The sequence below is a fragment of the Myotis daubentonii genome, chromosome 18 (assembly GCF_963259705.1).
Source record: "Myotis daubentonii chromosome 18, mMyoDau2.1, whole genome shotgun sequence".
Taxonomy (NCBI): domain Eukaryota; kingdom Metazoa; phylum Chordata; class Mammalia; order Chiroptera; family Vespertilionidae; genus Myotis; species Myotis daubentonii.
In genome coordinates, this window is record NC_081857.1 from 41,974,521 (window position 1) to 42,000,865 (window position 26,345).

Sequence of the window (26,345 nt, forward strand, 5' to 3'; positions counted from 1 at the left end):
GTCGCTGCAGGATAGCAGGGTGAGTTGGTGATGTCACCACCGCATCTTCCCTGCAGGGGCCTTGATGCTTGTGAGCTGGATGACGGCCGTCAGCGTGGGTGTCATCATTGCCCGGTTCTTCAAGCCCGTTCTGTCCCGGCCTCTCTTCGGCGAATCCGCTTGGTTCCAGGTAGGCGGGAGGAGAAGGTCCATGCGGTTTCGTACTAGCTGTACGGTGCAGCAAGCAAACACATGAACTATGTGGGTTCCTTTCCCTTGGTGTGTGTGTGGCATAGTTTTGTGGTTTCGGGATCCTAATAATTTCTTCTTCTTGCCCTTTGGTTTCCTGACCAGTTGAGAACAGACACAAGGTCCTTGAGAGAGGTCACAACAGCGGCGACTTTAGGCAGGGCTCGGGCAGGTTGGAGGACGTGCCAGGGCCGCGTGCCTCCCTGTGTGACGTAGACTTTGGGACCCGCAGGACCCTGACCTGCATGTCCAGCTGCACCGAGCACAGACGGGCAAGGAAGGCAGAGGGCAGGGAGGGAAATCGCGAGGGCTTCCTGTGTGTCCACAGGGGTCTGTCCTCCGGGTGCTGCGCCAATCCGCGTCAGACTCCCCGGTCAAGGTCACCTGTCTCCTCTGGGGGGGGGGATGGGAACTAGAAGCGTTTCTTTTCATGTTGCCCCCTTTGTCTGGGACCAGGAGGCGGGGGTCAGTCGGTACCCCCCAAAACAAAGCAGAACACACCTTGTCTTTCGTGTGCCACATGTCAGGTGTCAATCAAGCATTCCTTCGGGGAATCTCATCCCATGGTCTTGTCCCCATGGTAACACCAAGTCCTTTCTCTGGCTCAGGTAACTCCCTTCTCACTGTCATTTCACCCTTGCAGGTGCATCGGGCGCTCATGCTAATTACTTCCTTCCTCACCTGCCTTGCTTTCATCCTGCCTTTCATTTACCGAGGAGGCTGGAGTAGCGTAAGTACCTTACACTGGGTGTTTTCCTTTAAATTCACTTGAGCGTCAAAGGAGATTGCTGTTTTTTTTTTGTTTGTTTTTTTGGAGATTGCTGTTTTATTCTCAGTCGATGGGCAAACAGATATTTCTGTGCGTGGGTGACGCCACAGCCACGTCCTTGGACCCGTTACTGGTGTCTCTGACCCTCAGTTCCCCCGTTTTTAAAAGTGGGTTATTCATAACCGAGCGTGGAGCATGAGTGTGTGCAGTGTGTGCCTGGTGTGAAGGACATCATCATACCATCACCATCATCACCACCACCACCACCACCGTCATCATCACCACCACTACCATTATCACCATCATCATCACCATCATCATCTCCATCACTGTCCTCATAATCAACATCACTGTCATCATCACCACCACCACCACCACCGTCACCATCACCACCATCATCATCACCACTACTACCATTATCACACCATCACCATCATCATCTCCATCACTGTCCTTATAATCAACATCACTGTCATCATCACCACCACCACCACCACCACCGTCATCATCACCACCATCATCATCACCACCACTACCATTATCACACCATCACCATCACTATCATCATCACCATCATCATCTCCATCACTGTCATCATAATCAACATCACTGTCATCATCACCATCATCATCTCCATCACTGTCATCATAATCAACATCACTGTCATCATCATCACCACCATCACTGTCATCATAATCAACATCACTGTCATCATCATCACCACCACCACTACCATTATCACACCATCACCATCACTATCATCATCACCATCATCATCTCCATCACTGTCATCATAATCAACATCACTGTCACCATCATCACCACCATCACTGTCATCATCATCATCACCATCACTGTCATCATCATCAACATCACTGTCACCATCATCACCACCATCACTGTCATCATCATCACCATCACTGTCATCATAATCAGCATCACTGTCATCATCATCACCACCATCACTGTCATAATCAACATCACTGTCATCATCATCACCACCATCACTGTCATCATAATCAACATCAGTCACCATCATCACCACCATCACTGTCATCATCATCATCACCATCACTGTCATCATAATCAACATCACTGTCACCATCATCACCACCATCACTGTCATCATCACCACCATCACTGTCATCATAATCAACATCACCGTCATCATCATCACCACCATCACTGTCATCATCACCACCATCACTGTCATCATAATCAACATCAGTGTCATCATCACCACTACCATCACTGTCATCATAATCAACATCACTGTCATCATAATCAACATCACTGTCATCATCATCACCACCATCACTGTCATCATCACCACCATCACTGTCATCATAATCAACATCAGTGTCATCATCACCACTACCATCACTGTCATCATAATCAACATCACTGTCACCATCATCACCACCATCACTGTCATCATCACCACCACCATCACCACCACCACCACCATCACCTCCATCGCTGTCATCATTACCATCATCACTGTCATCATAATCAACATCACTGTCATCATAATCAACATCACTGTCATCATCATCACCACCATCACTGTCATCATAATCAACATCACTGTCACCATCATCACCACCATCACTGTCATCATCACCACCATCACTGTCATCATAATCAACATCACTGTCACCATCATCACCACCATCACTGTCATCATCACCACCACCATCACCACCACCACCACCATCACCTCCATCGCTGTCATCATCACCACTACCATCACTGTCATCATAATCAACATCACTGTCATCATAATCAACATCACTGTCATCATCATCACCACCATCACTGTCATCATAATCAACATCACTGTCACCATCATCACCACCATCACTGTCATCATCACCACCATCACTGTCATCATAATCAACATCACTGTCATCATCACCACCACCATCACTGTCATCATAATCAACATCACTGTCATCATAATCAACATCACTGTCATCATCATCACCACCATCACTGTCATCATAATCAACATCACTGTCACCATCATCACCACCATCACTGTCATCATCATCACCATCACTGTCATCATAATCAACATCACTGTCACCATCATCACCACCATCACTGTCATCATCATCACCATCACTGTCATCATAATCACTATCACTGTCATCATCATCACCACCATCACTGTCACCATCATCACCATCACTGTCATCATAATCAACATCACTGTCACCATCATCACCACCATCACTGTCATCATCACCACCATCACTGTCATCACAATCAACATCACTGTCATCATCATCACCACCATCACTGTCATCATAATCAACATCACTGTCACCATCATCACCACCATCACTGTCATCATCACCACCACCATCACCACCACCACCACCATCACCTCCATCGCTGTCATCATTACCATCATCACTGTCATCATCAGCATCACTGTGTCATCACCATCCTCCAATGTTTAAAGCTACAGGCAAGCATGAAGAATGCATAGATGTGTATTATTTCTAACTTGTGGGTGTGAATCGAGGGCGGGAGCGAGAGCATTAACGTGGGGTCCCTCTCTCAGCGTGCAGGTTACCACCCCTACCTCGGCTGCGTGGTGCTGGTCCTGGCGGTTCTGCAGCCCCTGCTGGCAGCCATGAGGCCACCTCTACACGACCCCAGGTACTCGCAGCCTTGCTATACGGCGCTCCTCACGTGCCGGGCATTCGTCGGCACACGAATCTCTTTTCAAGCAGAAGCACTTTGCATTTTGTGAAATTCAGTGATAAATTCTATTTACTTAAAAGCTTTAAAGTAGATTTCAGATGTCTCATTCCTAGGCAGTAGGGGGGTCTCTGGGGAATTCACGGTGGTTCCGTCCCTTTTAAGGATCCTTTGGCTTCTTTATTGTGGCAGGAGGCACCTGTTTAACTGGACGCACTGGGGGATGGGAACAGCTGCTAGAATCGTGGCAGGTAAGTGGCTGTGATGCCGACATTCACATATGATTGCCGGTCGCCCACGATGCAAGTTGTAATTGGGCGTAAAGCCTTTTTAGGTGCATTAGTGATCGGAGTGATTGGTTGTTGAGGAGAAATCAGCCTTAAAACATTGAAATCCAGAAAGTAATTTCTCGAGATAGCTATTTAAGTCATTATTTCAGTTTTAAGCTTAGGGTTTTTAAAATGACATTAAAACTTTCCTTTTAAGACTTTTTTTTAGCTTTTGCCTTTGCAAACAGAATAAACGCTGCTGGCTGCCAACTGTTTGAGGAGCTCAAGTGATGGGTCATTTGTGGGCTGGGCTGAGCTGGGCCTTGGGTGGGGGTTGGAGGGGGCGTCCCAGGCCTCTGTCTCCAGGCCCCTCCTCCGGGGATGGTGCCTCTCCTAGAAGGCGGTTTGCAGAGTCGGGTCTGACTTTCCCGTGTTTTGCTGCCTTGGTAACAAGTTTCTGAACTGGCGCCGCTTCCCTCCCGTTTCCGTGTCCCGTGGGGCTCCTGGTGGAAAGGGAGCGCAGTCGCCACTGGTTTCCGTACTGGTCTCCCTTCCACCGCAGCCTTGACACCTGCAAAGTGCAGCCGCCTCTTTTTTAGAGCATCGCTACAGTCTCTCCTCTGACCCTCCCAGTCTAGTCCTAAGACTAGGAAACACGGAGTAACTGTTGAGCCTGAAATAGTGATTTTATTCACTCAACTCTTTGGACACGTGTCCTCTGCTACAACCCGCGTGCATGGAGACACACAGAGACCTTCTTGGTGGCGACTGCATGGACATGCCGTACAGATGTAGCTCTGTTTCCCTCTGCATGTAGTGTAGACACACAGAGACCTCTCTTGGTGGCGACTCCATGGAAATACACACGTGGCTCTGTTTCCCTCTGCACGCAGTGGCGGCGATGTTCCTGGGGATGGATTTGCCGGGACTAGCCCTTCCCGGCCCGTGGAAGACCTACGTGATGCTGGGGTTTGTCGCCTGGCACGTGGGGGCAGAGATCGTGCTGGAGGTCCACGCGTACCGCCTCTCGCGCAAAGGTACTGCCCGGAATCGTTGTCCCGTGAGCCGGTGGAGAGCGGGCGGGTTCCCGATACTAAGGGGGGCTGCTCCCGGGAGCGCCTTGAACACTCCTGCCCGATCACTCAGGGCTAGAAACTGTGGGCATTTCCTGCCTTTCTCTTTCGTGTTTGTCAGGATGATAAATTGTGGGTAAAACAGAAGGGCCGACTGCAGGCTTCAGGGAGGACGTCGTCGTGAGGACGTGTGCTGCGTGGGTCTGGCTGGGAGGCAGTGGACACAGGGAGCCCCACATGCCTGGGGGGGACCCCGAGCCGGAGGAAGCAGGGATGCCCAGAGTCAGCCCAGGGCAGGGCTGCAGACAGCTGTTCCCTTCTGATAGTTTATGGGGCGCTACCTCCGCTGGCCTTGCCCGTCGGACACAGCCGGCTCATGAGTGAGCCACGGGGGAGGGGCTGACTCTGCCCAGCTGTCTGTCCCAGGCAGGGCACTGCCCTGGAGCCCGAGGGTGGAGAGATGTCCAACCAGTGTGGAGTCTGGGCTGTGTCCTTGGTGCCCTGTCTAGTATTCTGCGCCCCTCCTCCACCCCCCAGTGATAAATCAAGGTGTCCCTCTCCGAGCCCAACCTCTTTGTTGCTAATGTAGCATGTTGTGACGTTAGGAGTCGGTGGCTTTTGGGAGCTGAATACTCCTGCGTATTTAGTTTCTGATAGGAATACATATATAGTCGGGCTTCTGCTGACCACGGAGCTGGGGCTTGTTGTTTAAAAGACACATGTACTGCCCAGCTGGTGAGGCTCAGTGGTTGAGCATCGACCTATGAACCAGGAGGTCATGGTTCCATTCCCAGGCAGGGCACATGCCCGAGTTGTGGGCTCGATACCCAGTGTGGGGCGTGCAGGAGGCAGCCGATCAATGATTGTCTCTCATCATTGATGTTTCTATCTCTCTCTCTCTCTCTCTCTCTCCCTCTCCTTTCCTCTCTGAAATCAATAAAAAATATAAAAAAGAAAAAAAAAAGTGTACTTCACACTTGTATTGTTGGGGGTTTGATCTGGTTGGAATTGCCTAGAAAAGAGCATGTTTAAGTGCCCGTCCGGAGTGTGAGAGCCTTACTATTGGGGACGTTTGGAATGTCCCGGGAGCTGGAAATGGGAGAACAGACTCAGCAAACCCTCCCCATGAGCCTCGCTGCGCAAGTGTTCGCCTGCACACCCACGGGCCTTACCGACCCATGTTTTTGCTCTTGGCAGTTGAAATACTGGATGACACTAGAATTCAGATTATGCAGACCTTTACCATGGCTGAGGCAGAAGTAAGTCCTTCTTGTTTATAGTTTTACTAGAGGCTTGGTACATGAAATTTGTGCACTTGCGGGGGGGCCCTCAGCCCAGATTGCGAGAGGGTGCAGGCTGGGCCAAGGGACCCCACGGGTGCACAATCGGGGCCAGGGGGGACATGGGAGGTTGGCCAGTGGGGGAGGGACTATGGGAGGGCTCCAGGGCGTGTCCAGCGCATCTCGCTCAGTCCTGATTGGCTGGACCCCAGTAGCAAGCTAACCTACTGGTCGGAGTGTCTGCCCCCTGGTGGTCAGTGCCCATCATAGCAACTGGTCGAGAGGCCTTAGCATATCATTAGCATATTACACTTTGATTGGTTGAATGGATGACTGGAAACTTAGCATATTAGGCTTTTATGATATAGGGTTGACAAAGGCCTTTAGAATCGGCGGTCCGTCCTCTCACCTGTGCGTTTTCCTTTCAGGGCCACGGCTTTAAGAAGGCGGTGCTAGCCGTGTATGTCTGTGGGAACGTGACTTTTCTCGTCATACTCTTGTCTGCCGTCAGCCGTCTCTGAGCCCGCCGCCGCCTTGCTGTGCCGGCCAGGCGACGGTCTCATCGAGCCGAGGAACGCGAGGCCCGCGCCGCCTGCCGGGTGTGGGCAGGAAATCCGAGTTGGAGACCAGGCCATGCCCACGCGGGGTTCTGGCGGCTGGCCCTTAGGGTCCTGTGGACTGTGACGTGCCGTCCAGCCTTTAGGTGCAGGTCCGAGTCTTAAAGGGAAGGTCGAGGAGAAGTGACCCTCGAATATTTCTCTTTTCTGCCCCTTTTTATTAAATGTATCGGGGTGACCCTGGTTCATGAAAGGATACAGGTTTCAGGCGAACAACTCCACACACATCATCTGTACGCTGTCTGGTGTGTTCACCACCCCAAGTCAGGTCTCCTTCCATCACCATTGGTCCCCCGTCTCCCCTCCCCCACCTCCCCCAGCCCCCTCCCAGTATTTCTATGCTGAGATTTTAAGAATGTTAGCATTTAGGAATGTAAACAAGAACTATTTGGAAAATAAAGGATGACCTTAGGATGGAAAGGCGAGGAGAGGAACTATATTGGGGCTCTGGAAGCACTGTGGGTCTTTTAAGACAACATCTACAGGGTGTCCCCCAAAATGAGTACACACTTTAACAGCTGATAGCTCAATTTTAAAGATAGGATGTATTTTAATAAACGCTGCCTTTACAATTATTCAAAGTGTGTATACATTTTTGGGGGGACACCCTGTATTTTTACTAGTTTATCTCAATGGTCTTTTTTCTTAGGGCTTTTTGGGAAACTGTATTTTTCAGTCCTGTTTTGGGGACTCATTCCTTGCTCTGTGTATCTTGTTTCTTTGGTAAAGGTGGAAATGGGGCTGACCCCATGGTAGGTTTTGTTAACATTGAAACATATTACGGATATTATAATGTCTTCCCTAGCTGTGAAATGTGCATCTTCTGCTTAAAAACTGCCTTTATATATTCAGCAACAGAGCTGATGGCCTTTTATATGCTCCGTGTTTTGACAATCAGATTTGAATCCGACAGCCTTTGGAGATTGTAGACTCGAATTTCAAAACGAATAAAGCTCACCCTTGTGGACACATCTAAGTTCCTCTCTTTCCGTGTGGGGTTCTGCTCTGCTGGGAGCTCCTGGTGCTCTCATGAGCTGGAATCATTAGTTATCTTCCTTCCTGCTGCAATCATTTTCCTATTTTGGGGCTGCGTTTTATACCTGCCATGAGGACTCCTAGCCAGTGGGGGGCGTCATATACCAGCTGTACCAAAGTACAGCTTGGTTCCTGCCTCCTTGGGCCAAGATTCCTTTTCAGAACTTAGATAACATCATGGACGTATTTTCCTTAAAATCCACCGACTTGATCTTCATTTGAAAAAAAATCCTGCCTTTTTTTGGGGGGGGGGGGTCGGTATTTTGCGTCAGAAACAGAAATTAAGTCCATTGTTTCACTTGATTTTTCTTCCCTGTGATTATCTGTAACAGCAGTTTGATATTTCCCTGTACAGTCCTCTGACCCTGTGGCCGATGAACCAGCGATCCTCGGCACAGGACACAGCACAGTGGACACTCTGAAAATAATACGAGTGCAGGGCGCACAGGTCACTTCTGTAGCTGTTCTGATTACGTTACCGTTCCCGGTTGGCCCGAGGCCCTGACTTCTGTCGGGTGTAAGGCAGCCTCGGCCGTGTCTCCCGCGCCTCTGACTGGGTGAAGTGATGGGGAGGTTTGCTTTTCTTCCTTTTAGTGGAGTTTCTCACAAGCAGCGTGGGGGCGAGATGTGACTTTTCCGTAAGTGCCCGGCGACTCACAGCCTAACCCTTCCTTTTGCATGTATGTTGAAAAAATAAGTTTTTTAAGCCTAGAAAATGAAATGTATGCTAAACTGGTTTTCACCAGTTTTCACCTCGAAGGGGCTTAAAGGCTAGTGACTTTCTCTCGGTCAGCTCTGTTCTGCATGTGGCAAGGAAGGATCCTCTGAAGGGGAAGGGGGACCTCGGTGTGTTTGGTTTTCAGGACGTGAACTTGCTGATGTGCGTGGTCAGTTTTTCTTCTTCCCGGATTCATCTGTGGGCGCTCTTTGGATATAGCATTGATCGATTGAGAGCTGCCCAGTGAAGGTTTTGTCACTTAATCTTAATTGATGAAACTTTTTCAGTAATACCAAGTCAGGATGCTTCTGCTAGGAATGGTAAGAAGGAACTCTTACAACAGCAAGAGCATGGAGGCACCTGGAGGGTGTGATGCAGAGCGAAATAAGCCAGAGAGAGGCAAGTGTCACATGATCCCACCCACACGTGGAATCTAATGAACAAAATACACTGATGAACAAAATGGATCCAGAGACACAGAACCATGAGCAGACGGATGCATTTCAGAGGGAAGGCGGGGGTGGGGTAGTGGGGGGAGAGTTTAACCGTGGAACTTATATGCATAACAGCAAACAAAGTGGACATCTGTCATACTTTCAACAATAAAGATAAATTTAAGAAAAATAAAAGAAAATGCCTTCACTTTTCGCAATCTTTCTCTCCATTTTTATAGTAAACAATCGGGGTGTCTTTTTAAAACACACACACATTTCTTTCGATAGCAGTGATTGCTAAACGACATGCCTTTCTGTCTTTAGCGATGTTGTCCGGGGAGTGAGCAGAATCACAGGTGCTTGTTTATCTTAAAGATGGGCTCCTCTATACAATACAAATAAGTATGTTTTTTTGGGGAAGAAAATGACACTAATTCTAGAGGACAGTGGCTGGGGAGCATTGATCGCCGAGCCTGTTCTGTGTTTATGATTTTCTGCTCTGTGGTCATCGGTCTTAAGGGCACAGGGAGCTTGCGGCAAAGCTTGTGAACAAATGCACGACTTCACTTCAGTGCCGGCGTGGTTTCCATCAGGGTTTGGGTTCTAACGCGTGGCCAGTGAGCTTCGTCCTCCCACGTCCCGCCCACCCCACCCAGGGCGCAGTGTGGCACCTGCCACCGGAAAGTTCTGGGGCATGTGCAGCTCTTGGCTGGAATTCTGTGGATCTGTTACTCTGGTGGAGCAGGCAGACAGGACCAGGTCCCCGTGTGAGATAATCCAGGAGAGAGGGAAAGAAAGGACGCTTCCTCTCAGCTCTTGTCACAGCTGATGAGGACCCACGCTGTCCCTGTCCTCGTCCGCTTCTTTCTTCCTGGCCCAGCCCCCACGGCTCACCCCTGGGCCCAGGTCACCGCTGGCCACCTGCCTGGGATGCCCTCTCGGTTCCTCTCGCTCTGGCAAAAGCCAGCTTGTCAGGTTCTGGCTCAGGACTACGCCCCTCTTGGAGCCCTTCCAAGCACATGAGTTTGCGCTCGGCTCGGGCGGGGCTGGCTCCCTCCCGGTTCGGACCATCTGCAGGCTTAGAAGCTGCAGGTCTGTGGGCTGGTCACTGACCTTCCCTGGGCCCATTCCTTTTTTTTTCCTTCTTCCTAAATATATGTTTTTACTGATTTCAGAGAGGAAGGGAGAGGGGGAGGGATAGAAAAATCAGTGATAACAGAGCATCATTGATCGGCTGCCTCCCTGTGGGGCGGAGGGAATGGGAGTCATTGCATGATGCACAGACCATTTTCAGTTTGGGGTGATGAACGTATTCTGGAGATTGAGGTGGCAGTTGCACAACATCACGAATATAAGAAATGCTACTGAATAGTTCACTTTAAATTGTTATTTTTTGACCTGGCCGGCATGGCTCAGGGGTTGAGCGTTGACCTATGAACCAGGACGTCACGGTTCGATTCCAGGTCAGGGCACATGGCCGGGTTGCAGGCTCAATCCCCAGTCTCTCCCTCTCCCTTCCTCTCTGAAATCAATAAAAGTATATTTTAAAAATTATTTTTATGTGCATTTCACTTCAATAAAACAAATATTGTCTCATGACTGCTCTTGGATTACACTTTTGGGTGGAAAAATTCAGGGGTTTTGCTGGCCCTGAACTTGTTATCAGTTTAGTTTCTTATTTTGTTATCAAAGAAGTTCATGTAATTTCCTGTCATGCCTGGTCCCACACCTCTGGTTTGGGGAGGAGGCTTTCTCTGGGTGTGCAGAGCTCATCTGTGGAGTGTGACGCCTTATTCACACGTGGAAGAGATCGCCTCGTACTCTGCATTTCCCCTGAGGATCTCAGCAAATGTTTTGATTCCCATCAGACACCCATACTCTTAGGATAAGCATTTCCCGAATCGAGCAATGGCTAAGGTCTTGTCGAACAGATTCTCCTCCAGAAACGAATGTAAACTTTAAAAAAGCAGCTGCCCTGCCCGACCTGGTTTGGCTCAGTGGATAGAGCCTTGGCCTGTGGACTGAAGGACCCTGGGTTCGATTCTGGTTAAGGGCATGTGCCTTGGTTGCGGGCTCATCCCCAGTAGGGGGTGTGCAGGAGGCAGCTGATGGATGTTTCTCTCTCATCGGTCTTTCTAATTCTCTATCCCTCTCCCTTCCCCTCTGTCAAAAATCAATAATATATATATATATTTTAAAAAGGGGGTTTGAGTTCCCTGTTCTCAGAGCAGCTGCAGTGAGCCCTGTGGTGCTGGGTGGCAGGGCACTGCGGTCTCAGCACAGACTGCGGGACAGGCTGCCTGCCGCTGTCAGGACAGGGAGGGGGGGGTCCTGGAAAGGAACCCCCCTTTAGAGAGGGGAGCCCAGCGCCTGTTTGCCCGCCGCCCTGGCAGTCTGGCCTAAGATGCCTGCTGCAAATCAAAAGATGCACAGAGCCCAGCCAGTGTGGCTCAGTGGTTGAGCATTGACCTATGAACTAGGAGGTAATGGTCTGATTCCTGGTCAGGGCACATGCCTGGTTTCGGGCTTAGGTCCCCAGTGTGGGGTCATGCGGCCGGGAGGGGGGTGAGTGGAGAGTCAATCAATGGTTCTCTCTCATCACTGATGTTTCTCTCCCTCCCTCCCTCCTTCTCCTTTCCTCTCTGAAATCAATAAAAATAATTTTTAAGAAAAGATGCACGGACATGGAAACAATGCAATAGGACCATATAGAATTGAAGAGCTGAAAAAAGTATTTGAAAAAATTCACTGGATAGAATTAATACCAGAATGGAGACAAAGGAGCCAGTGGATTTGAAGATAGATCGATCAATAGAAACGATCTCTTTGAAGAGAAGAAAGAAAAACTTTTGGAGAACAGTTGAACCGCAGGGACCTGTTGAATGACAACCTGCGTGGTATTCTCTTAGAAGGAGAGGAGGCTCCGGATCTAACGACTAGGAAATCCCCGAATTTGATAACTTTACTGACTCCCGACGCAGGGGGACATGTCGTGCAGGAAAACCTGAAGGCAGGCTTATGCAAGTCACAGCGGAACCCTTGAAAGCAAAAATGACAGAGCACATCCTGGAAGGAGAAAGAGCAAAAGGAAAGATTGCATTCCAACCTCCGACTTCCCCCAGGAGGGTCAGGGTTAGGGCTAAGGTTAGGGAAGAGGGGGAAGGAATGGGACCCGGGGTTGGGGTGTTTGCATGAAAGTGTCTCTGAAATTCGAATCCCCAGATTTTCTAGAACATTCCAGACAGCAGAGGAGCTCTTTCCTCCTCGAGACCAGCTGGCTTTTACAGAGAACTCGTCTGAGGCCGATGCCTCTCAGGGTGATGCTGGTCTGTCGGGTCTGCTGCTGCTACTTCCCAGCGACTGAGGTTGGGTCTCATCGTCTCAGCAGGGAAACTCACCGGAAGACCCACAGGACCGGGGAGCCAGGCGTGGGTGTGATCAGGGGAGGATGCGTGTGCGTGGGTGTGAGGGTGTTGGGTGGAGTAGGAGAGAACTGGCATCAGACTATTCTTCAAATTAGGAGTCATGCCCCAGCAAGAATCCTTAGGAATGCATGCTGCACACATTCTCATTGTATGTTGATAACAGGATTCTGTCTTGTTCACCACCATCGGCCAAGCCGGAGACCAGATTTGTGATCTCTGAGAACAGGGGAAGCCCTCCATCGACCAGCCTTGGGTCGTACCCAGCCATTGAACCAGGGGGCTCACACTGAATTGAATGACAGAAAGGGTGATGATTCAAGAAGAATAAACATGCCAGTTACCGTCTGTAAAGTCACGCACACTGGCAGCAGAATCCCAGTCCCGTCCCCAAATGTGAGGGTAACCATCGCACACACCTGTTGGACGTGTGCCAAGGGCTGAAGTCTCTCCCCAGCCAGCCGACTTGGTCCTCAGCGGAGGATGTGGTTGTCTTACAGCCTCGGTGGGTTGGGAAGGCCCGGTCACGTGTCAGACTTAAAGATGGATGTTTCTGTGACAAGGGACAGTGGCTCCCGATGATCTTTCATTTGTATTCGCAAAATTACAACATCAGTTAATGGAATAGAGTCAGGCTATTTTAAATAACTTTATTCTTAAATTTAATAAGCTCTTCTTAGAAATGCTTTGGTATCAGGACAATAAAAATATTCTGGTTTTCACCCCCACTGAATCATGTCAAGTAACTGGAAAAGCTGAGTGTTCGTTCTCCCAGCTTTTTTGCAATATATATATATATTTTTTACAAATAATTGCTACTGCTTACTCACATGGCTTAATATGGATATAATCGTAATTTTTTTTTGGATCGAAAAGAAAAAGAAAGAAACACAGTATCCAGGAGAGAAAGTGGCAAACATTTCGTAGTTTCTTCTCCAAAGTATGTTTATGTAGATGGTACACCTCTCAGATAACTTTTTTCCCCAGCTTTGCCATTCTTATCCTTAAAGCTGCAAATTAAAGAAAAAAAATAGTTATAAACAGAAATCTTAATTTTTACTCTAAATGACCATTTCATAGAATGCAGGAAAGTTTGAAACATACCTCAGATGATTTTGTCCAACAATGTGAGCATTGTTTTAGTAGCACAAAAAGATAGTAGAAATAATAAGCTATGATTAACTCAGGGTAGAAGCAGGGTCAGAGCTAGAAGGAGCCTGTTACTATAAAGATTAGAAAAATCAGTACAGCAAGCAAGGCAAAGGTGGAGTCAATGTAGGGTTAGCGCACAGCCTCACTGTTGGCTATCGATAAATTCCATCAAGGTCAATGACTGCGTTTTGTGCATATTCCTAGCTATGCACAACTAAAAAAGGCATCGACTCAAAGTCTATTTCATGGTTACATTATCTTTTAATTCATCAAACTTGACTATACCGAGGGGCTCCATTCTTGCATAGAGAGTGACAAAAGCAAAATTTTTTTATAATGAAAGCACGTGAACCAGTAATGAAAGTTGGAGTAATCATAAAACGTCTTTCAAATGCCAAATACACATTTCTGAGCATATCCCACCACTAATGATGTACTGGAGGAAGAGACCATTTTTAAACACGTCGAGTTAGAATCCATAAGACACGTGTGATGTTCTGGTACCACGCCCTCCAGAGTTAGGGCTCAGAGTTCAGCTGCTCCACCACATTTTCCAAAAGTTGAGAAAGGCTGGCAAGGCACTGGTTATGACAGTCACGTGTGACAGAGCTGGTTAACTGATTGCAAAATGTTATTTAATGAAAAAAAGAAAAGAAAAGGGAAGACATGCTCTCTCGTTTCTCAGCCATCTATGATTAGTTGTCATTAACAAATGACATGAATGACGACACCTCTAAGAAGCTCTTGTTCACACATAGGATCCAATACTATAACGAAACCATGATTGTGTTTATTGTCACGTCACTCATGAAATGGTCGCATCTAAATGAAACAAAAGAGTAGTATTTCCCCGGAAGCCTGAAGGGGAATGGTTATTTCTAGTGGGCGGGGTCGAGAACAGTCCCTTGAATTTGGGATCAGACCAAGAGGGTGGTCTCTGTTGCTGGGAGAAGTTGGGAGGTGCCACCTGAGAACAGTCCTCTCGCAGCAGGAGGGAGCTGGAGGCAGAACAGGCTTTGTCGTTTCTCCTCATGGCTTTGTGGCCCTATCGCTTGCCCACCCCCAAAGGGGAGCTGGGCCAGGTCCACGGGGAGGGTTTTGCCCAACAATGTGAGCATCGTTTTAGTAGCACAAAAGGGTCGTAGGAATAACAAGCGACTGTTAACCTGGGGCAGAAGCAGACTCAGGACTAGAAGGAACCTTTTTCTGTAAAGGTTGGAAAAATGAGTCGAGCAAACACAGCATACATGACATCCAGTGAAATTCTTAAAGGACATGTGGCTGTGTGAGGGCTCAGGAGTGGGGTGATTCAGTCCCGTTTCTCACTCTCCTATTCCTTAATGGGGAAAAGAATTCTCGTTCGTTAGAGTGTGCTAATTCCTTTCTCTGCTCCTGTGGCAATAGGTAGCGTGAGTGTCAAGTAGGTAGATGTGTGGGGCCAGGGCGCGTGGGCAGTGGGAAGGCCCTGAGGTGCCCAGCTAATCAACCCAGGCTCTCAGCTCTCCTTTCTGCTCCTCTCTGCTCTCTGCCTCCCCTCCCCACAGCGATGCAGGCTCATGGCGTTGGCTGGTTGAACCTGGTGAGAGAGCTTGCCCCTCACTCTCAGAACCCTTTGGCTCCTAATGGTTGGCACAGGTTGGCCACATGGGCACCGGCAGCCTGTGAATCCCCCGGAGCTGAGGTTCCCCACCTCCTCATCCTGAAACGCCACTGACATGTCTAAGGGGAGAACAGAGCCAGGAGAGGTCCAAGTCCAAGTTGGTGAGGATGCCAAAGAGAGCCAGCCGTCCAGCTGGTGGGGAGGTTGGTGACATCCGGTAGGGGCTTGCTGGGGCCCCTCGCTGGCGGGAGGTCTGGCACTGAGCTGTATCTTAGACCAGCGGTCGCCAGCCTTTCGGACCTCACGGATCACCTGTGGTCCGCGGGCCACCAGGTGGCGATCGCTGTGTTAGACCACGACCCTGTTATGTGTACACCAGCAGACTGTGCCGACATGTTCTTGTCGTGTCGTACGCTGCTCAAAGTTTTGACTGAAAAATATTGCCTCTAGGATCTCCCGCCTCCACCTTTTCCCATCTCTCTTCCTCCTCCAGGCTCTTTTCCACGTTCACAATCGCTGTTCGCTCAGGCTCTCATGACAACATTTACACGAAGAGAAGAACAATTCCTAACTATGATGCCTTCCAGAAATATCGATATGTAGACGGGGACCTATTCCATAAGCAAAGGGGTTGACTGAAGTGAATTCTCAAACACCAACCATGGCATGTTAGGGGGGTGGGTGGCGAAGTTCAACCGACTCGGTGCTTGTGAAGCAGGGGCTGGGTATTCTATGCCCACAGAGGCTCCCTGAGGGCATGCGTCGATGGGATGTGCTTATTGAAAAGACCCACTCACAGCAGAGCAGCTCTGCGAGCCACGCGCCGAGTTAGAGAGCAGCGGCATGTGGCCGCGTCCTGACGGGCGAGGGATTCGGAGCTCCTGTTTGTGAGATGCTCCGCCCGATGGCGCGGGCTTTGCATTGTTCCTCGGGCTGGAGGGCGCTTCCTGTTTTCCCGAGTTAGTTCAGTGCCAGGAGTGTCTGGAAGCATGAGTCACTTCCTGGCTTTTCCTTGAGGTCAGGGCGTGGACACGGTAGGGGAGAGGGTCGGGGCCTTCAGGAGGCGTTAACGTCCGAACTAAAAAGTGGGAGGTTTCGGGGTGGGTCATGTCACAGCTCCCGGCCATACACAGCGTGCTCCCCGATCCCAAGTCTGCCGTGTGGTTTTAAAAATGAATTCAAGATGCAAAGTTTGCTCAGCAGACAAAGCCCATTCTCGAAAGGGAAAGGAATGTTCTGATAGCAGGTCTCCATCGTGGGGGACACACCATCATCGCTTGGTGCTTGTGGAATCGAGTTCAGGGTTTAGGAAGATAATGAAGGTGTCCAGTCGCCAGGAGATTAGAAATGCTTCAGATGAGTACGTGGGCAGCTGGTGAGCCTCATTGAACGAGGTCACAGATGGGAAGAGACCCATTTCACTGTGTTATTGGCAAACCAAGGCTGGGTTTATCGGGTGCAGAGGAAGAAGAACGGTCCAGGCACTAGCAGACTCCTGTAGAATGGTCAGGCTCTGCTTGCTAGACTAGCTGGGACTCAATAATTATTGCTTTTTTTTTTTTAATCCTCACCTGAGGTCATTTTTCCATAGATTTTTAGAGAGAGTGGAAGAGAGAGGGAGAGACAGAAACATCCATGTGAGAGAGACACATCGATTGGTTGCCTCCTGCATGTGCCCAGACCAGGGCCCAAGCTGGGGAGAAGCCTGCAACCAAGGTACGTGCCCTTGACCGGAATCAAACCCGGTCCGCAGGCCACCGCTCTGTCTACTGAGCCAAACAGGCCGGGGCGATAGTTATTGCTTTTTAATGAGAATTCTTCTATTGGAGACATTTGAAATGACTGTCCCCTTTATATATGTCCCTTACAATATGCCTGGGTATGTTGTCTACGTCTTTAGCAAGGCAAGTACAGCTTTCATCATTGATTTTGTCAGATTCTTGTTTAGTATTTGTAAATGGTGAGTAGAGAACCCTAGTCAAGTGCTACCAAGGAATCTAAACTTGAAGAGCTGTCGCTTTTGTAGAAAAAGAGTGTGGTTTTCCACTCGATGCTAAGAGAGATAGGCAGCCATAAAACTGTACAGGGAAGGAGAAGTGCAAAGATATAGAAAATGGTAAAAATAAATGAGCTGAGTTAGGGAAGGCTATGCAAAATCAAATGTTGTAGATAATGTCCGATAGATAAAGTGATATTCTATTTTAAAATATAGAAAAATTAAGGAAGTAAAGTTAATAAAACTAGGAAAAGTAGGAAGAAGGTATTGCAAAGTGATAAAATATCACACTAAAAATAAAATTTGTTTCTTGTTCTTTCTTGCAAAAATAAGGCCATTTGTTAGCTTATGTAGGAAGCTGAAATCACAGAGGCACACAAAAGTAGCTGGCATCAGCTTCTGGAGCGAAAAGATCTGACATCAATGAGCTAACTTATTAGTGATCTAAATACCTTCACACACAGGACCACACACCCTGACAGCAGGCACATTTCAGGTTATCAGTGTCAGCCAATGCAATACCCAAATAAGGGGATGATTTTTTGAAACCCCATTTCTCCTTATCTTTTGAATTGACTGACTCACGTTGGGTGACAGTGAAATCAGGGTTAATGATCAATCTTAGTGTGTGTTAGTCTGTGGGATGGTCCGAAAGGCGGAAAGCAAGGGGATTTGTTAACGACGCGAGGACCGGGCTGTCACATGACCACACAGCAGCGGCAAGCCCTGCCCCGTGTATTACCTGTGAGTGACGGGTCCTCCGTGCCGTCCCCGGCCATCGGCGCGGCGTGTGGAGGCGGGTGGACGGGGCTGCCCAGGCGTTCCTCCTGCTCTCTCAGCGACATGGAGTGTCTGTGGGGAGAAGGGTGGCGTGCGTGCTCCGGGGGCTTGACCTCCGCTCTCTTCCGGGGGAGAGGTGTCGGCCTGGCCGGCTGGGGCGCCTGACTGTGCGCCCTGGGCTGGGGGGCAGGTTTCCCTGCTTCTCCCTCGCCCTCCTCCTCATCGATGACAACCAGCTCCGCATGGATGACGCCGTCATAACCCGTCAGGACGCCGCTCTCCTCCGCGTCGTCTTCTGCCTGCTGGTACCCCATGAAGATCATGGTCACGGGTTCCGCGCCGTCCATGTCAGAAGGCAGGGAGTGCATGATGTTGTAGCGCACGTCTTCCTCGGCCCCCTGCCACGTGGGAGAAGGGCCCTGGCGCTCAGGCCTCCCAGCGAGCCCTCCTCTGGGGCCCGGCCCGGCCTTGGGGGAGGCCGCCTGCTGGTCCGGAGGCCCGTCTGTCCCATCGGCTCCTTCCCAAGCGGCCGGCAGCCTCTCTGCTGGTGGAATCACCCATCGGCGCGGGTGAGGGGTCGGCCGAGGGGGGCTGTCGGGATGCCGGCGGTCGCCCCTCTCCCCCGACAGCCCGTTGTCCACGTGGTGGACGGAGTGGTTCCTGTCGCCTCCCAGTCCGTTCGCTTGCCTCTGGCTCCTTTCCTGGAGGGGGGGCCCGGGGGCTGCTCTCTCCCTCTGCGGGGTGGCGGGCCTGCAGAAGGGGTTGGCGTACACGGGCTCGTGGTACTCGGTCGGGGACCGGGAGCTCCTCTCGGACGCCTGCCTCAGGAGGTCCTCCACCTCCACGGGCCCCAGGCTGTCCGTGCCGTTGAGCGCGGCCGGGTGGTCGGAGCTGACTTCGTACACCGACTTGCGCCCGTCGTCATACACTTTCACCCCCTCGCCCGTGAAGTCCTCCGACGGCAGCGGGATGGAGGACAGGACTGTGCTCTCACCCGTCTTCAGGTCTTTCTCCACCTTGATTTCCATGGCGTACAGCGCTGCGGAGACAAAGCCCATCTCCGATCAGTTCCCGCTTCCTCTCGTACACGAGCCTGCTTTCCCATGGCACACACACACACACACACACACACACAAACACATACACCCGCAACGCACGCACACATACACGCACACACATACACACACGTGCGCACACATACACACACACATGCACGCGCGCGCGCGCGCACACACACACACACACACACACATGAAGGTCCCTTCTGATGGTCTAGTTTGTGCATTTCTAATTTTATTCGTCAACTACCCAGTGACCAAGACTGTGGTGAGATGAGAGTTTAGGTCAGGATGGGTGACATCAGAGAAAAGTGGGAAGGATTGGAGGAGAGAAGCAGGTTGTTTCAGATGGTCAGGCTTTTCACCGGGCACCCAAAGCTATGTTCTTTCTAAGGAACAAACCCAACGAGATGGATTTACGCTCTTTTGCATGACTCACTGGGAGGACACAGACCTCGTGAGCTGGGAGAAGTGTTCCGCACTGCGTTCCCGGAGGCAGAGGCCTCGCTTGGTCCCACGTTGGGTTAAGTGCCCCACTTGCTGCTCAGGGACCTCGCAGCCATGGGAGACCATAGACCAGGGGTCCTCAAACTACGGCTGGTGGGCCACATGCAAATACAAATACTGTATTTGTTCCTGTTTTGTTTTTTTACTTCAAAATAAGATATGTGCAGTGTGCATAGGAATTTGTTCATAGTTTTTTATAAACTATAGTCCGGTCCTCCAACGGTCTGAGGGACAGTGAACTGGCCCCCTGTTTAAAAAGTTTGAGGACCCCTGCCATAGAGGACTCCTGACGCCCTCTCCAGGGGAGCTCGCGTCACTGTCCAGCTGGCCGTGAAGAGGGAGGGGGCTGGGGTCACAGGCCTCGCCTCTGGCTGGACGCTGCTTCTCATTTTCACTCCCATGTTCAAGTGGAGAAAGGGCTAAAAATAGAGCGGCCAGCGGTCCTGCAACCACGGACTGGAGCAAGCCTGCTGATGGGGGAGCTGAGGCCCTGCCAGGGCCCAGCGAGGTCCCGTGGCTGCCGTCTTAACTGTGTCTGGAAGCTAATAGGACGGTGGGCACCATGGCAGTGGCTGGTCCCCACCTTCCTTCTGAAGCCACCGCCTTCCTGTCTCGTTCATCGCCCCCGGCTCCCGGCCTCGGCTCCCCCACGACAATGACAGAGCCCTCATCCCCACCCCTCCCGTCTCTGCTTCACCCTTCTCTCCAGCACCCTCACTCCCTGGTGCGGGATGGTTTATTATTTACCTAATGTCTGTCTGTTTTCTCCCTTAGAATGTCAGCTCCACGAGGGCAGTGGCTCTCGCTGTTATATTTATTTATTTTTAAATATGTCTTTATTGATTTCAGAGAGGAAGGGAGACGGGGAGAGAGATAGAAGCATCGATGATGAGAGAGAATCATTGCTCGGCTGCCTCCTGCACGCCCACTGCATGTGCCCTGACCGGGAACGGAACCATGACCTCCTGGTTCATAGGTCAACGGCCAACCCCTGAGCCACCGAGGCCGGGCTCTTGCTGTGCTATTCACTGCCTTGCTCTTCGTGGAGGACGGAGCTGGGCATGCAGGGCGTGCTCACTAAACAGTTGCTGAATGAATGAGCGAATGGCTGGTACCTGCCCTTTCTGGTCTAAAATGCAAAGCTTCCCCTATAGAATTTCATTTCCCCAGCAGCTTTGAAGCATTGTTTTATGGAAGCCACGCCCCCCCGCCCCCCATGGGGGTAAACCAATCCTGGCCTGCCCACGGGGAGTGTTTCCATTTTGATGGAGGATCTTAGTCACTCAAGAGCATGTCTATGGGGTGGGATCTGGTGGGAGAGACGCTTTCGAGTAGAGGAGCGTTGCTTTCAAGAGCTGCTTGTTCCCGTCGGCCTTGCTCTCCTCCGTCCTTACCTCATTGCTAGGGAATAGAGCGCCTGGACCGAACACCCGGCCGGTTACCCCTACCTGTGCAGGTGACCCCAGACCTCACGGGAGTCTGTGAAACGGACCATTGAATAAGCTGGGCGCGTAGATGGCAGAGCAAGTGGCTAACGTGACCTTGCAAAGCTCTGAAGGCGCGAGCTGCCTCTGGAGGCAGATCCCTCGTGTACCTTTTCTATTTTGCTCATCGTCTTCTAGGCCATCATTTCTTTCCTTCCTTAACCGGGAAGGGACGTAGGATTTTGGAAGGTCGGGGATATTAGCATAGATGTCTTCAATCGACTCTGCAAAATTAATATCAATTAAAAATACAGCTGGAGGATATGGACGGTCATGGAAACATGGCAGTGGGCTTGTCAAAACACATCTGAATGAGACATAGACGAGAATGCGCAGAAACGTACCTCCCGGCGTTCCTTCCTCTTCCACCTTCACAGACTATAAGAGAGAAAAAAAAGAATTCTTTAAGGTTAATACAGTTGACAAGGTCGCTTCTGAGTGTGGGTATGCGCTGAAGAATGGTACGCTCTCGTGGACCCGCTTGGAGGGGAAATCTGGTTTTAGGCTTCATCCAGGCCCTCACCCTTATTATGTCTTCCGTGGTCCTCTCCACGGATTTCAGTTTCTTTAAAATCGCCTCCTCGTGAGTCGAGATCTGCAGCTCCGCCCTTTCCAGGTCTTGGATCTCTTTTTCAAGCCTGACAACAAAAGAGAGAGACGTTTATTGCTGCGGCAGGACAAATGCGTCGCTCTCAAGTGTATCCCCCCGGTACCCCCTCTCCTGGGGCGATGGCATGCAAGTATCCAGGTACCGTCTGAGAACGCAGCCCCCACCACACAGCACCTTGGGCCCATGGGAGGCACCCGACACCCGGCTGTGGTTGAGCGGTGCTCAGTGCCAGGTTACCATGTGTTCTGGGCAAAAGGAATTCTTGGGCGAAGTGGTTGGCCCCTGCCCCAGGGTCTTCATTGCAATGACTAATGTTACTTCCCAGCGAAACCGAGGAGTTTCTTGGACAAAGACTCTTAAGTTTAAAGCTGAACAGAAGGAACAGTGCATGTGCAGTTCGCCGATGTTTCGTACCCACATCTCCACATAAATGATTTGGAAAAAATCATAGCAATTTTTTTTTTCTAGCCAGTCAACACTTTAGAACATTATAATTATTAAGCTCAATTCAAGAATCATAGCTATTTAACAGGGAAGGACCCTTTGTATCCCAGCCCTGGGCATGATCCTTGGTTCTGATTTCAGTTTCCTGAGAGCTGTGTTGTGGTGTGGTGAAGAAGGCAAACACACACACACACGCACACACACACGCACACACACACGCACGCGCACACGCACACACGCACACGCACACACACGCACACACACACATGCACACACACACGCACACGCACACACACACATAAAAATTCATGCACTTGTTTGGGAGGGGGCAGGGTCCTTCAGCCCGGCCTGCGCCCTCTGGCAGCCTGGGAGCCCTCAGGGGATGTCCACCTGCCAGCTTAGGTCGGCTCCCGGGGGGATTGGGCCTAAGCTGCAGTCAGACATCCTTAGCGCTGTGGAGGAGGCAGGAGCGGCTCCCGCCACTGCGGCTGTGCTTGCGGCTGAGCGGAGCTCGCCCTTTGGGAGAGCACTGACCCCCAGCGGGCAGCTCCTGCATTGAGCATCTGCCCCTTGGTGGTAAGTGCGCATCACAGTAACCGGTCATTCCTGGTCGTTCCACCGTTAGGGTCAATTTGCATATTACCCTTTATTATATAGGATATTTACATGTATATATACACACATATGTATCTATATACATCCTTGTAATTATTCAAAGTATGTGTATACATGCATATGCATACATACATATTCATATGTGTGTATATATTTAAAAGATTTTAGTTTTAGATATATGTATACCCTGTATATACAGGGTACACACTCTTTAACAGCTGATAGATCAATTCTGAAAGTGGGATGTATTTTAATAAGCACTGCCTTTGGAATTATTCAGAGCGTGTGTAGACATTTTGGGGGGACACCCTCCATACTGAAAACTGAAATTGTTTGTACCTGGGGCCTTTTGGGGGAGGTCGCTGGGCGACGGCTCCCTAACCTTCACTGCTTCTCTCTCCGCGATGGGTTAGAGTTTCTGTAATTGCCGCATCCCCTCCTTAGGAGGTATCACCTTCCCGGGTGGAGCTGCGGGGGGGAGTGCTGACTCAGGCTGCGAGAACCAGGCGGTGGGGACAGAGAACTGGCCTCCTGGTGCCTCCCGGGCTGTGAGGCAGGGCCGATGGAAGCGTGAGCCCCTCCCAGCTCCTGAGAGGTGGTGGGCAGGGGGCAGGTGCCAGTTTAGATAACAGAGGATCTGAGAGAGGACTTGGGATGCTGTCCATGCCTGCAGTCCACCTTCTCCATGGCCACTTGCTGGGGAAGGAGGGTTATTTTCGAGAGTCCCCTGGGGAGAGCAGGCAGCTTTCATTTCGTGCCGTGGCCTGGTAACAGTCTCCCTTACTCATCACGAGACAGTGTCCCCAGTCCCATTACAGCTGCAGTTTTTTATCTTCAGAAAAGGACAGAACATAATGCTGGATGCGCCAAGAAGGGGTCATTTCGGAAGGTGGTTTTTCTGCTGCTCAGGGTCCATTTCTCTCTCCCATTGTCGGTGGAGTTAAGCAAGGGCTAACACAACCGACAGGCTGCCATGAGGGCTGGACAGACTGCAGCTCAGGAGAAAACAAATTCAGCAGCGCGTGTCCTATGTCACAGCACCTCCTGTCAGCCACTAGCACCACGTGTCACATGTATGAGCGTCACCCTGTGCCAGGCCGGGCCTGCTTGGTCCTCACCACCAGCCCGGAGCCCTGCGATGGTTCCATCGCACAGATGAGCAAGCTGAGCCCTCGGAAGGTCCCTGGCCGGGAGGCGCAGCCCGAGCAGGACGGGATTGGGAAGCAAGTCCCTCCCTACACCCCTCCCTTCGGAGCCTGAGCTCCTAACTCCTGCCTTATCAGCCTCTGTGGGAGCAAGACCTGTAAGACGGGTTCTTAGGCAGAGGCATTCTCCTCGCTCAGCGGTGGGACAGGGTTTCCGACTTTTCACGCTAATGAAGAGAGAAGATGGAAATGCTGGTGGGGCCCAGCCCCATGTGGAAGCAGCCTTTCTGTCTGGCCCTTCCTTAGGGTTTGCCGGGGTAGCCGTTCTCCGCTGGGTGGACCGTCCGCTGCCCAGGAGTCAGGCCTGGCTCCACCGTTTCCCTCGGCTGCCGAGCCTGGTCCTGGGAGGCGCTGGTGGCGAGGCCCCTGCCAAGGAGTTTCTCTGCTCTGACATGACGCTGTCCAAAGTGGTGGAGGCTTAGGAGGGACACGGGCAGCGGCTGATGCGGTGCGAGTGGAACAGAGCACACACCCGGAGCTGGACAAACGGAGCCGGAGTCCGGGACTCACAGGCCCTCAGGCAGGTGGCCTCCAGCAGGTGTTGAATTCAGCTCCGAGAGCTGAGCAGTGTGACCCCTGACCCTGGACCCTGCCTCTGGGCCAGGGAGCTGCGTTCCTTTCTCCCCCACGGGATCCGGGAGACTGGGAGGCCGCTGGTGGTTTGCCTCTATTTTGTGATTTTGTGTGTGAAGGTTCGCTTCCCCCCGCCCCCAGCTCTGGCCACGGACACAGTCAGGGAGCCCGCGCAAAGCTGGCGCCCGTTGGAGTTACTGAACCGCTCAAGCTTCAGCTCCCTCGTTTGGGCTCATAGTTTCCCAGAGGGCTTTCTGGAGGAGGTAGATGAGGTCCTGTTTGCAAGCCTCGGGCACAGGGTGTGACCTAAAAGGTGTTCCTCAGTAATGACTCGCTGTCCCTTCTCCATGTCTGCTGGGGGGAGGGCCGGCTCCGACAGCTCCAGGGAAAGAGCAAACCTACCAGGTCCATCTGGAGATTCAATCTTCAATTAAAAATTTAAAAAATCAATCAATCAATCAATCAATCAATTTGAGAGAGAGAGAGAGAGAAAGAGAGAGAGAGAGAGAGATCAATTTGTTGTTGTAGCCTGGTTGGTGTGGCTCAGTGCTTGAGTGTGATCTATGAACCAGGAGGTCACGGTTCGATTCCTGGTCAGGGCACATGCCCGGGTTTCGGGCTCAATTCCCAGTAGGGGGCGTGTAGGAGGCAGCAGATCCATGATTTTCTCTCATCATTAATGTTTCTGTCTCTCTCTTCCTCTCCCTTCCTCTCTGAAATCAACAAAAAAATATTTTTAAAAAGTTGTTTTTCCACTTGTTGATGCATTCATTGGTTGATTCTTTTGTATGCTCTGACTGGGGATCCAACCTGAAACCTTGACGTATGGGGGCGATGCTCTTATGATCTTCAATTTTAATATTGATGCTTTTGGAACAAAGGGGTGCTACTATAGCTTCAGGGACACCCTGTCCTTGAAAATCCTGCTCTCGACAGAAAACCAAAATGCGCTCCAACATTGCCAGGATTGTTGTAATAGTTATGGGATGGTGCTTGATTAATAAATGCGATCCGTGTGATAAATGAAGGAACGGGCTAGTGACTAGTCTGTTTTGGCCACCTGCTAATCCCCCACCCCCATTGCTCCTGTTCTCTCAGTAAGGGTTTCACGTGTCTCTCTGGCTACCTAGCCACAGACTACATTTCCCAGCCCCCTTTGCATTAAATGGTGCCATGTGACTAAATTCTGGCCAATAGGACAGTAGTAGAAGCGACCTCTGCCATTTTCAGGTCATATCCTTAAAATAGAGGTGTTTGTCCTCCGTTTATCTTCCCTTCCCAGGCTGGAATGCGGAGGTGGCAGTGGAGAGCTGACGGTGGCCACGCAACCAAGGGACCACTTGGGGGGCGGGGTGGGGGAGCAGAGTAACAACAGGCAGATCAGGTGACTCGCCTCCTGCCCGCGTCCCCTGGAATGACTCCCAGCCGGACAGAGGCGAACCTCCCTCGTCTTGTTCAGGCCGCTGCTATTCTGGAATCTCATAAAACATTGCAACCCCATTTCCCCATAACCTTATGGGGAGGAACCTCAGTGACCGATTTCATGAACTTTCCCATCACACACACCGCGCCCCCTGCCGCCCGCGCCCCCCTTCCCCGCCCCTCCCCAGCAACATTGGTTTGCAGATTGCTCAGGCAGGTCTTGCATTTTGGGGTAGTTAGCCAGTAAAAATGGAAAAAAGATAATTCAGTCTTTACTCTGGTGGGTAAAGAATTTACATGTTTCCGAATGACCCGTCAAATCCGAGATGCTTTGTATTGTCA

General features: G+C 50.8%; 2 protein-coding genes across 5 annotated transcripts in view; one reads left to right on the forward strand and one right to left on the reverse strand.

Moving 5' to 3' along the window:
* FRRS1 (ferric chelate reductase 1) overlaps positions 1-7,919 on the forward strand; it is a 34,920-nt gene extending 27,001 nt beyond the window's left edge. For all 3 annotated transcript variants that reach the window (XM_059675127.1, XM_059675126.1, XM_059675125.1), the window contains exons 10-16: positions 57-169; positions 872-958; positions 3,570-3,667; positions 3,902-3,960; positions 4,872-5,015; positions 6,249-6,310; positions 6,760-7,919. In XM_059675127.1, the coding sequence (XP_059531110.1) occupies positions 57-169; positions 872-958; positions 3,570-3,667; positions 3,902-3,960; positions 4,872-5,015; positions 6,249-6,310; positions 6,760-6,852 (656 nt within the window). In that variant the 3' untranslated portion in view covers positions 6,853-7,919. The remainder of the gene's footprint in view (positions 1-56; positions 170-871; positions 959-3,569; positions 3,668-3,901; positions 3,961-4,871; positions 5,016-6,248; positions 6,311-6,759) is intronic.
* Positions 7,920-13,193: 5,274 nt separating this feature from the next.
* The window catches only part of PALMD (palmdelphin), a 38,755-nt gene continuing 25,603 nt past the window's right edge, over positions 13,194-26,345 (reverse strand). For both annotated transcript variants that reach the window (XM_059674540.1, XM_059674539.1), the window contains 5 exons: positions 21,658-21,772; positions 21,479-21,512; positions 21,245-21,358; positions 18,048-19,124; positions 13,194-13,567 (listed from right to left, as the gene is read on the reverse strand). In XM_059674540.1, the coding sequence (XP_059530523.1) occupies positions 13,524-13,567; positions 18,048-19,124; positions 21,245-21,358; positions 21,479-21,512; positions 21,658-21,772 (1,384 nt within the window). In that variant the 3' untranslated portion in view covers positions 13,194-13,523. The remainder of the gene's footprint in view (positions 13,568-18,047; positions 19,125-21,244; positions 21,359-21,478; positions 21,513-21,657; positions 21,773-26,345) is intronic.